The sequence below is a fragment of the Anastrepha ludens genome, chromosome 2 (genome assembly GCF_028408465.1).
Source record: "Anastrepha ludens isolate Willacy chromosome 2, idAnaLude1.1, whole genome shotgun sequence".
In the NCBI taxonomy this organism is placed as follows: Eukaryota; Metazoa; Arthropoda; class Insecta; order Diptera; family Tephritidae; genus Anastrepha; species Anastrepha ludens.
Genome location: NC_071498.1, coordinates 142,556,752 through 142,569,032, shown reverse-complemented (window position 1 = coordinate 142,569,032; position 12,281 = coordinate 142,556,752). Strand labels below are relative to the sequence as shown.

Genomic DNA, 12,281 nt, shown 5'->3' with positions numbered 1-12,281 from the left:
AAGGATAGTACTGACTGAAGCGATGGTTGGACGACGTTGAGGACGATCTAAGAAGGATAGTACTGACTGAAGCGATGGTTGGGCGACGTTGAGGATGACCTAAGAAGAATAGTACTGGCTGAAGCGATGGTTGGACGACGTTGAGGATGAAGTAAGAAGCATAGGAGTGACGGAAGCGATGGTTGGGCGACGTTGAGGACGATCTAAGATGGATAGGACTGACTGAAGCGATGGTTAGATGACGTTGAGGATGAACTAAGAACGATAGGAGTGACGGAAGCGATGGTTAGACGACATTGAGGACGATGTAAGAAAGATAGGAGTGACGGAAGCGATGGTTGGGCGACGTTGAGGACGATCTAAGAAGGATAGGACTGACTGAAGCTATGGTTGAACGACGTTGACGACGATCTAAGATGGATAGGACTGCCTGAAGCGAGGGTTGGATGACATTGAGGATGAACTAAGAAGCATAGGAGTGACGGAAGCGATGGTTAGACGACATTGAGGACGATGTAAGAAAGATAGGAGTGACGGAAGCGATGGTTGGGCGACGTAGAGGAGGATCTAAGAAGGATAGGACTGACTGAAGCTATGGTTGAACGACGTTGAGGACGATCTAAGATGGATAGGACTGCCTGAAGCGAGGGTTGGATGACATTGAGGATGAACTAAGAAGCATAGGAGTGACCGAAGCGATGATAGGGAGACGTTGAGGACGATCTAAGATGGATAGGACTGACTGAAGCGATGGTTGGATGACGTTGAGGATGAACTAAGAAGCCTAGGAGTGACGGAAGCGATGGTTGGGCGACGTTGAGGACGATCTAAGAAGGATAGGACTGACTGAAGCGATGGTTGGGCGACGGTGAGGATGAACTAAGAAGCATAGGAGTGACCGAAGCGATGGTTGGGCGACGTTGGGGATGATCAAAGATGGATAGGACTGACTGAAGCGATGGTTGGATGACGTTGAGGTTGGTCTAAGATGGATAGGACTGACTGAAGCGATGGTTGGATGACATTGAGGACGATCTAAGAAGGATAGGAGTGACGAAAGCGATTGCTGGATGACATTGAGGACGATCTATGAGGCATAAAAGTGACGTAAGCGATGGTTAGATGACGTTGAGGACGATCTATGAGGCATAGGAGTGGTGGTCAATCGATGACTCAAATTCTCGTATGAACGCTCGGTCAAATAATCCCTATCGTTTTGGGAGTTTACGAATAGCTCAATTTGAAAAATTGTGTCGTCAGAAAACCCAACGTTCTTTAATTGACCGCCTTCGGCTGAGCGAAGCAACTCTTTCGCTCTCTCAAGTCTGACTTGTTGCTGCTTTGGTGTGAGATCACGCGCCTTTTGGATCTTGTAACGCTTGACTTTGAAATCATTTTTCAGTATGCGATGGATGCTACGGTCAAATATCTTCAGTTCTTTCGCCGTTCGATTGTCACTTCTTCTTTTTGAACCATTTCACGTAACGTTACAGTCTTTCGATGACCATTTCCATGAGGTTTCGTGATGCTGCCAGTATCATTGTAACGAGTAATGGTGCGATAAACAGAAACCTAATTTACTTTCAGGTACTCGAGCTTACGAACAATCGCTGGTTGTGATTTTCCAGATTTTCCTATTACGTTTGAAATCCATTACTCCATTTTCTTTTTTTGCGTTTATTATCGATAAAATGCTTCCGCACGCTTGTAAACAATACTCTGGACTATCATTTAGCCAACTAACAGACAGCTGGTACCCGTGCACGATCTGATGTTGGTTACTGTTCGAGTGCCAGACTCTATACACTTTCTTTATCAGTTGCACTGAAATTATATGACCTAATCGGTGCTAAGATAGGCGATGATTCAGTTCCATTAAAGTAATAGAAGCTGGCAACTTCCGCGCTTTATGGAGGGATAGAGGGGCAGAGCGAAGAAGAACATGTGGACAAAAAGAAAACCACATAAGGTAAATTGGCAGACCGCCCACAAGATGGGTCGATGACATCAAAAGAATAGCTAAAAATTGGATAAAAACCTTAAGATATAGAGAAAATTGGAAATCAATGGAAAAGGCCTATGTTCAATAGTGTACGCGATCGGATGTATGATGTATTTTCAAAGCAGTGTTTTTCAATATTTTAAATATTTTTATTTCTCCTTTTTTATGGAATTATTGCATGAAAGTAGTTTCAAATTACTTTGTTGTATTTTTAGTTCGCAAGATTGTAATTCCTTAGTCTAAAAAAACACATTGTGGTTATGTTGTTTGTATTAACGGCGCTCTTAGAAGCACACCCTATGATGCTCTGAACTGACTCTCTTCTTCTTACCTCTCCTAGATTTAGTTGGAAAACAGAAGGCAGGTAACACTGCTGAACAGCGCGATTTAGGGGTTGCACACTGGGCCATAACACTCGGTCCGAGTTCAAAGAACCCTGTTGACTATTGGTTGAATCAATCAGACTTTAAATAAGTTATTTAGTAATAGAATTCCAGCTAGATGTGAGTGGGTTGAAAATATACCTGGTGGGAAAAACTGCCTATGCTTCTTTGTTGATGGCTCAAAGCTTGATGATAAAGTTAGCTTTAATGTCTACTCTAAGAAGTCAAAAGTAAGCGTTTCAGCTCGTATTTCCGGCTGAAATCCTAGCCATTAATGAGGTAGCTGCCTGGTTAGGCAAAAATGTAGCTATCTCGGGGAAATCTATACTTACTCCGAGAGCGATTAAGTCTCTTGGTGGGGTTGCAACTAATTCCATTATTGCTTGCAAATTCCGGGCGTTTCTTAACGAGATGGCGGAATATTTCTGCATATCAAATAGGCTGCCATGGCATAGTGACATACGAGAGAATTGTAAGGCAGGCAAATGAGTGAGAGCGTTACCACTCGCCTCCCTCTTTATATGGAGATTGTAGGTATACCTCTCTCAACCTAGAAACTGCATGGCATAAGTAGCTTTGTCACTTCAGTCAGCACGAGATGAGTTGATAGTCTCACATGTAATGCTATAAAAATAAATTGGTCAAAATGGGACGGCAGGCGTTTAAAGACGCTACTTAATCGGCCAAGGAAACATGTTTCTATGTAAGTTGCTTTGGCACAGGCCACTCTCTTCTAGGTCAACTTGCTCAAAGATTGAACGTACCTCATTTCGAGGCAGCAGAAGCTGCAGGAATGAGGAGAAGGAAGAAGAGTTCGTTAGACCCCTTCTCTGTTGCTGTCCCGCGTGGCATGCCACTAGGTTTAGATACGTTCGCTCATCGTTCTGGAATGATTCTGATGACCTTAAGGATAAAAGTGTTAGTCAGATCAATTGGTTTGAGCTTAAAATCAAATAGTTTAACGAGGAGTAGCAGATGAACTGCTATTGTGGTGTCGTCACAATGGATCGGCAACGGTCTAAGTGAGTTCGTTTAGAGACCGACTGCCAATTTTACTTACCTACCCACCCACCTTTGTTGTTGGGAGCAGTGGTTAGTGTCACATTTTCAGCAATGCTGCAGAGCCTTTGGTAAAGCCTGGGGTCTGAAACCTGCTGTGGTCCTATAGATATACACAGCACTTATCAGACCAATCATCACTTACGCCTCTGTGGTCTGGTAGTGACGGAGCATGCACTGCTCTGAAGGCCTTGGAGATCGCGAAGCAAACCTCAAAAATTGTTCAAGAATGTAAGAAGAAGCTTAATTCTGTCGCAAGGCAAAACAAGCTTGTACTTATATGGGTTCCAGGACACTCCGGAAACGAAATTGCCGATGAATTGGCCAACCGTGGATCACGGTTCCCCTACAAGGGCCAGATCCAATAATAGGAATAAGTTCCGCAGGAATCATGAATTGGATCAGCGATTATGTAGGCAATCTACATAAAAAGCGATGATCCGGTCTAGAATGCTGCATAACTGCAAAGTGTTTTGTGACAAGTCCGAACAGAGACTGTCAAACTTTCTACTAAAACTTGGAAGGAAAGACCTTCGGTTGATGGTCGGTATCATTACAGGATACAACCCATGGGGTCAGCATATGACCACCATTGGAATCATTGAGGACCCAATGTGCCTGTCGTGCTTGAAGGAGGCGGATAGCACTGAGCACTTTCACTGTGAGTGTCCTGCCTTTGCTAGAGCACGGCTACGAGTTTTGGATTCCGATGTCGTGAGAATGAGTAATAATCGTTCTCTAAAACTGGAGGATATTTACAGTTTCGCCAAAGAATCTGGAAAATTCTCACAGGATTAGCTATTCTTGTCTCTGTCTCTATTCTTTCCTATCTCTTTCGCTGATACTTTTCTCCTTTCCTCTTTGACTATCTATCCTCTTTCCAGAGCTCTAAATAAAATGGGCTTTTTAGCTTGAGTGTTTTAGGAACCACCAAATCTTCTGATGCTCCTTGGCTCGACCTTTTTAAATTCTGTTTTCAATTTCATCACCTTCCGGACATATATTGGGTATATCCAGCTCAATTCTGGATAGATAGGAGTTCCAAATTACTACAATAACCTCAACGAAATTGTGCTCATATCAGCAATGTAGGCTACTCTTCAGTTTTGTGAAATATAAACCAATGAAGACTTCGACCAAGCAATTCATTATTGGGTTTACAGTTTGCAGGGTTTACTAGGTTGCAATTGATATGCGTTGTTCAAATTGCAAACATTTTGACGTGAGACAAAACAATCAGAACAGAGTTGCAGTTCCTCCTGGATGACGTGCGCAGAGAACATTTTTACCGAGCACTGATTTTGGAAATCCTGGTTTGCATTTTCCCAAAATTTGTAAACGCTTACCGATTGCAAATTTGTATATAATAATTATATTTAAAAAAAATCATTTGCTTCCTTCAACAATTTGTTCACCAGCTGTCACTATCTAATCACTTAAAAAAACACCCATTATATACTATAAAAGTAATGCAAACCTCTGTGCTTACCTACATATATTTAAGCTAAATTACAACCATGAACTCGCAACGGTAATTCCCTTAACAGAAAATGCACAATACAACGTAAACAACAACAATGTGAGATTCACATTCACATATCATCCGACCTAATTGTGACATTTCTATAGAGGAGCGTAAGTTTGAGTGAGGTCGGCATTAAAAAATCTTTAACGCCAGTAAAGACGAGAATTTTATATATGTATATATGTACGTATATATGTATATAAGTATGCATACACATACATATCCATATACATATACACATACATACACATATACACATACACATACATATACAATACATATACATATACATACTCATATACATATACCAGTACATTAAATAATCAGCTAATTGTAAATTTAGTGTTTAAGTGCAAAATCAAATAGGCAGTGAACTGGTTTGAGTTGAATAAGAATAAAAATAGAAATGGCAAATATTTTAGTGAGCCATAAATAATTTACTGCACGCAGTTTAAGGCTATATTCAGTTACATATCTGCGATTCTAGAAACTTGAAGAGGGGGCTTAATCTAAAAAATCTTCTTATACTGTAGCAGATTTTTTAATGTGAAGAATCTTTATGTCTGCATTTACTGGATTGTTGGGAAGCACTCATAGGTCTGTGCAAACGATTTTTTTATTTAAGGGGGGAGCCTGGTTTATAAGGTCAAAAAAATCAATTAGTTTTTTTCGTTTTAAGCGATTCCTAATACATTTCAGAATATTCACACAAAGTTACAGAGCCTAATTCTCAATATTTCCGTAGATACAAAGCCAAAGGTAGGCGAGCGTTAGGTAGTTACGCTGTGACCGGGCAGCTAGAGTACAAACTTTATCTTCTTTTCTCGACTTTTCATTTGTATGATTTCTTTGAATTGACGTACATGAATGAAAAAAACTAATGAACCTTTTGAAATGAATCATAGCTTGTTCCCTTCAGTATTAAATTCTCTTCTATTTGAACTAACAAAATAGATAAAAAAAAATTTTCAAGATTTTTATACCAAGTTGAAGTGAATTTTTTTTTTATAGAATGGCATTTTTTTCTTTAAAACCTCCAAAAAGTTGAAATTTTGGAATTTCTCTCAGTTTTCTTAGTTCATCTATGTAGAATAAAAAATCATGATAATTAGAAATCGATTTGAATTTTTTGCTTTAGATAATAATTAGGAGCTGTATCTTGTACGCCAGTTGGAAGCTCCAGCGTTGCAGCGCTCATTAAAAGATAGAAAAAACTTTGCAGTGCTAAATTAATTTTTTCCTTAAAAAAAAAATCCCAAAGAGATGCAATTTTTAGACCTCATAAACCAGGCTCCCCCCTTAATTTACATTGTGATTTGTTAACAAATTATAAACCAACGAAAGAGTTGTATTTAATTTTGAGTAATACAAATAAATTTAATACAGCTCTGTACAAGGCTTGCAGAGGAGTGAGCTACTGCGTGGGATGGCGCTTTTTTTTTTATTCGGTTCAGCCTTTCTTTCCATTTACTTGGGTCAATTGGGGTTGAGGATTCGCTATTTACATGGTGACGTAATATTTTCATATGAGACTTAGCGTTTCTGTTGATCGAAGTGGCAACTGGTGCGATGACAAGGTCGCGTTTGATATCGTAAGCTGCTACAACAACAACAACTAGAACATTTTATTGTATATCGTTAAGACCGATTTTTTGCCAGAAGCAAGTACCTACATATTTCTAAATCTCATTTCTAACTCTTCCTTTTTTTCTTTTTAACGTGAGCATTCCGTCTAAGCTTAGTATTTAGTGTCAGACCTAAGTATTTGGCGTTGTTGTGGTATGGGATTTGCACGCCCGGGAAAGCCTATGGCGAGTATGCTTTAGCAAAAACATTGGCCTACGAGTGTTATTTGGCTTTTGTAGAGGGCCGAGAAGTCGGAGAAGGTTTGCTCCGATCTGGTCGCCCATCAACGTCTTCCACGGATGAAAACGTCGACAAAGTCAAGTCAAGGAAATGGTGCTGGAAAATCGACATTTAAGTTTGTGAGAGATAGCTCGTGACCTTAGCGTGTCTCACAAATCAATTTGCAAAATTTTACACCATCATGAGATGGCATGAGACGCCAAGTCGCGTGGCTGCTCGACTAGTTCTAAGAGAGTTCAATTTCTTTCAAAATATCATCGGAAGAAGGTGGCTGAAGACATGCTTGAGCAAGTGACTTCGGACCCCACATATATCCTACGCATCATAACAGATGATGACACATGGGTATATGAGTTTGACATGCAAAACAGTCAACAGGTGGCTGAATGGCGCCATCCACATGAGCCGAAACGCAGAAAACCACGTCGAAGACGGTCAAAAGTGAAAGTCACTGCTACTCGTTTTCTTTGATTATCGGGGTGTAGTGCACTCGGAATTCGTTTCAAATGATTCTACGGTAAGCGAAGAACATTATTTGGAAGTTATGCGTCGTTTGATAGAGAATGTGCGTAGGAAACGGCCCAATTTGTGGAAAGAAAACTCATGGATCTTGCACCAAGATAATGCACCGTCTCACAAGGTTCATATTATGAACACTTTTTTGACCAAAAACTCGATAATTATCATCGAACAACCACGGTATTCACCGGATTTAGCAACCTTTTACCTTTTCCCAGAACTTATTTTGTTACTCTGCGCACGCCGCTGTGAGTCGATAGAGGCCATAAAGGAAAACTCGCTGAAGGAGCTGAAGAAGATCTCTGATGTCAAATGCGTTTAAAAGGTGCTTTGATGACTGGCTGACTAATCGTTGACATATGTGTATTGTTTCGAATGGAGTCTATTTTGAAGGCGACAAAATAAATTTTGATGTCTAAACCATTATTTTGCGCTTTATCGGACAATACGCGGTACTTTTTGACAGAATGTGTATTTGATTGTCTTCTATGTAAAGCCTATAGGAACCGATTTTGTTTTGTTTAGTTTTATGCGCCATTTACTTTTCCACACGGAGATTTCAATTTAAATAAATTTTAAGCCTTTCGATTGAATCAATTAGAGTTCCTCCAAGCGACAACATGGCTGTGCCGTCAGCAAAAGTAGCTGTGGAGCAATTCGTGTCATTAGGCAAGTCATATGTGGGTAGAATATAGAGAATAGGCCCCAGCACGCTGCCCTGTGGGACGCCAACTTTTATTTATATTTTAAAATATTATAACATTTTGTTAGTCGAAGCGCATTCATTTTGCTGAGAAGACCACCGTGACAAACTTTGTCAAAGGCTTTATACACGTCCAGAAAGCTAGCAGAGCACACCTTTTTTTTCCTCAAAGGCGTTTTCAATGATGCGAGTAATTCTGTGTTGATCAGTGGGGGAGTGTTTTGCGCAAAAACCAAGTTGATGTCCTGCTATAATATTTCTTTGCTTAATAATTATGCTGAGGCGTTTGGCTAAACGTTTTTTTATCAGCTGTGATATAATTGGTAGGAGCGAGATAGGCCGATGAGACGTGACATCGGAGCTTAACGTCACAGCAAACTCGGAAGGCGCAAGTATCCGGACATATAAGGTTGTCAAAAAAGTCTTGCGGTATTTTTATTGAATTTTCAATTGTTCATAAAATTGGTTATTATAATGCGATTTAAGGCAAATATACGCCGTTTTGTTCGATGACGAGTTCCCAACGAGATGCCGACTTCATAATGCTTCTCTTATAGAAGCTCGCTTCCCTATTGTCAAAAAACTCGGAGAGCCAATTTTCACAGGACTCTCTTGTGGACAACTTCCGACTACCAAGCTCGTTCGCCATGGACAGAAATAGGTAGTAATCACTTGGTGCAAGATCCGGACTATACGGTGGATGCAAAAGAACCTCCCATCCGATCTCCCGGAGCTTCTGGCGCGTTACCAAAGATGTGTGTGGCCTGGCGTTGTCCTGATGGAAGACAATTCGGCCTCTGTTGATCAAAGATGGCCTCTTCTGCATGAGTGTTGCATTCAAGCGGTCCAGTTGTTGGCAGTACAGGTCCGAATTGAGCGTTTGGCCATAGGGGAGCAGCTCATAGTGGATGATTCCCTGCCAATCCCACCAAACACACAGAAGAACCTTCCTGGCCGTCAATCCAGGCTTGGCCAGCGTCTGGGCAGCTTCACCGCTTTTCGACCACGACCGTTTGCGCTTCACGTTGTCGTAAGTGACCCACTTTTCATCGCCAGTCACCATCTGCTTCAAAAACAGGTCGATTTTGTTGCGATTCAGAAGCGATTCGCATGCATCCATACGGGCAAAAATGTTGTTTTGCGTCAAGTCGTGTGGCACCCATACATCGAGCTTCTTTTTGAATCCAAGCTTCCTCAAATGGTTTATAACGGTTTGATGACTCATTCCCAGCTCTTTGCCGATGCTACGGATGCTACTATGCCTGTCTCTTTCGATCAATTCAGCGATTTTATCGCCATTTTTGACGACAGGCCTTCCGGACCGTGGCGCATTTTCGATCACCTCTGCACCAGAACGAAAACGCTGAAACCATCGTTGTGCGGTGGAAATGGAAACTGTATCGGGTCCATAAACTGCACAAATTTTATTGGCAGCATGAGATGCATTTTTGCCTTTATCGTAGTGGTACCGCAAGACTTTTTTGATAACCTTATATATTCTATCATTCTTGATAACTCATAAATACAGAATTAAGTCTAAAGTCGTTTACTGCAGTTGACACGTCTTTGCCCATTCGCTGTCACCGTCGTCATTAGCTCATTGCCAGTCCATTGTCAGTTAGTCGTGTGGTGTCTTGTTACTGTTGCTTGTTGGTCCGCTGCTTAGGGCAGGTGATCTATGTCGTCTGCGTAGTGTAAATTGTATGTCGATCGGATTAATTCACATACACTTCGCGTATATTTTATTTATTGAGTCAGCAGTTGATGGTAAAGCGTCATCAGGTTCTTGTATTCGCTGCTAGTCTCATATATGAGATACGTCTCATATATATACGATAATAAATTGACCGATTGAATGACTTTTGTATCCGCAATTGTTCAAAATAGGCGTGTCCGCAAGCCTTTCAAACCTCTGATTTGCAAACATCTTTAAGAATCAAGTAGAGTCGTGAGATTTCTGAGTTCCTTCGCAATTCTCCCCTAAGTCATTAGTAGTCCGTTATGCTGGGTATGTATTGATTCTCAAGTCTTCTGGTATAATCACTTAGAGCTACTTTTCAGCTGCACATTGCATTCCCATAACGACTGGAATATTTAGCATCCCATTCATTCTGTTCTTCGAAATTTTGTGTTTATTTAATATATTCAAACTAAAGCTTTTAACTATTTTAAATTATTTATTACTCTCTAGCCACCACTACTTTTTCCATATGTAAATCTTATCTTCCATTTATGAATATCCTTTCAGCGCACCAGCACCTCACAGTGGGGTGAATGGGTGGGAGTACTGCACGGCGATGAAATCGAGTACTTCTTCGGTCAGCCATTGAATACGTCGCTACAGTTCAGGCCAGTCGAACGAGAGCTGGGCAAACGGATGCTGAATACGGTTATTGAATTTGCAAAAACAGGGTAAGTGCCGTTATCACTATTTATGAACTTTCAATGCCTCAATAATACAGCTATAGTCAGTTCTCATAGCTCACAAATACACATACACACACAGAAGGATTCACTCACTACTTTATGAGTATTAATATGCAATGGCGAGCTATGAAAAATGAATAATAGCCAACACTCGAAATAGTATTTGCCGACGCAAGTGTCTTTCAAGTGCAATTTTAATTGCAACAGTTTTCGACTGTAAACCATTCGAGTGGAACGGCAGCAGATAGTGGTTGCGTGTGTGCGTGGGCGTTTGAGTGCAGTGCGAGATTCCGTTGGATGCATTATTTATGTGTATGGCGCGATGTAAAAAAACACATAATGTTTTTATCTGTGAGCAAGTATTCGACTAGTATGCAGTGCTGCAAAAAATTAAAGGCAAGCTGAGTTTGAAGGCTGTAATTAAAAAAAAAAACGAAACTTTTTTGAAATTAATTATTGCGCCGGGCACTTAAGTATACAATTTCCGATTTATTAAAACACTTTTACCAGAAATTGTTGCAAAATAATGAAAGAAAATTGCAATTCTAAAATAGGCAGGTAGGTAGGTGAGATGGTGGAAGTACCGCTCAGGCACTCCCCAAGTAACTAAATGTCTTTTTTGATACCATTAGGAGACCTCCAATGGGCAGATACCTGCAACCAACCAGAGCTGTTGATGTAATTGAGAAGGTTGATGGGATTTAGGTGGCAGCACTACCCAAGGCTGTCGAAGAAAGGAGCACCCAGTGATCTTAATCGTCTAGCTGCCAAACCCGGATAGTTACAGTGGAAGTGTAGCCTCCTTCTCTGAAAGGTACCCACAACTTCTTCAAAGGGGGTTAAATGGTAACCCTTGGTTTTCGGCGTGTGCCGATCATCCGATGATCGATAAGTATAGCTTCGAGTTACGAAATTGAATGGTATGGGGTTCCCAGAACTCTCTGCGTCCTACGTCTAATGTACTGGGAGCAAAGGCTTTTGGAAATAGCAGACGAAGAAAAGGACCTCCATCCCTTCTGCACCTGTGAAATAGGTTGTGCAATTTCACTTCAACAACAGTCAGGTGAATGCCGATGGCCTCCTTACCAGCCTCTGAGACCACTTCAGTCTCTCTATGTTTCTATGTCTTGGAAACCAGATCAACGAAATGTTACCTGCACAACCAAGGGATTTGATTTCCTCCTTACAGGAGATGACTATATTGGATCTGCACCGTGGCGTCGTCAGAGCATTGATCGCGGCTTGACTATTGGAGAAAATGTGGATATCTCCCTCGCTCCCACGTTACCTAAGCACTCTGCATGCCTGTAGGACCGCAAATACATCTGCCTGAAAAACACTAGTAGTATTCGGCGGTTTTAAAGAAATAGAAAAATTGAAGAGAAATCCCCTGCGTCGACTCCCGATTCCATCTTGGAGCCGTCAGTAAAGAGGTGCCAGCTTCGGTGCAGATTTTCCCCTCGTTCCAATACTGCCTACTTGGAAAGATTGCCCTGGCACGTCCCTCAACCTCCAATTTGTGGGCAGAGAGATCTGTCGGAAGTTCAGAAAAATGCGGTGTTAACTACCTAAAAATGCTACCATGTCCCTTGAGTGATTGCCTCCAGAGGTCAGCCTCCTTTAGCCTGATTGCACTTTGAGCAGTGATGGAAATAACGTGAAAGTTGAATTTTTCTTCGAAAGCTAAATTTGTATTTAAGGTTCACTGAAATTTTGGTTTTTGCTTGTATTACAATATTATTATTATTTATTAAAATATAATTAAAATTATAGATTAATCTAAGAGAAAAGCTCTAG

At 41.0% G+C, this 12,281-nt stretch overlaps 1 protein-coding gene across 2 annotated transcripts in view; it reads left to right on the top strand.

Moving 5' to 3' along the window:
- Nucleotides 1-12,281, top strand: part of LOC128855465 (acetylcholinesterase) — a 261,188-nt gene that overhangs the window by 173,521 nt on the left and 75,386 nt on the right. For both annotated transcript variants that reach the window (XM_054090392.1, XM_054090393.1), the window contains exon 8: nucleotides 10,306-10,469. In XM_054090392.1, coding sequence (XP_053946367.1) covers nucleotides 10,306-10,469 — 164 coding nt within the window. The remainder of the gene's footprint in view (nucleotides 1-10,305; nucleotides 10,470-12,281) is intronic.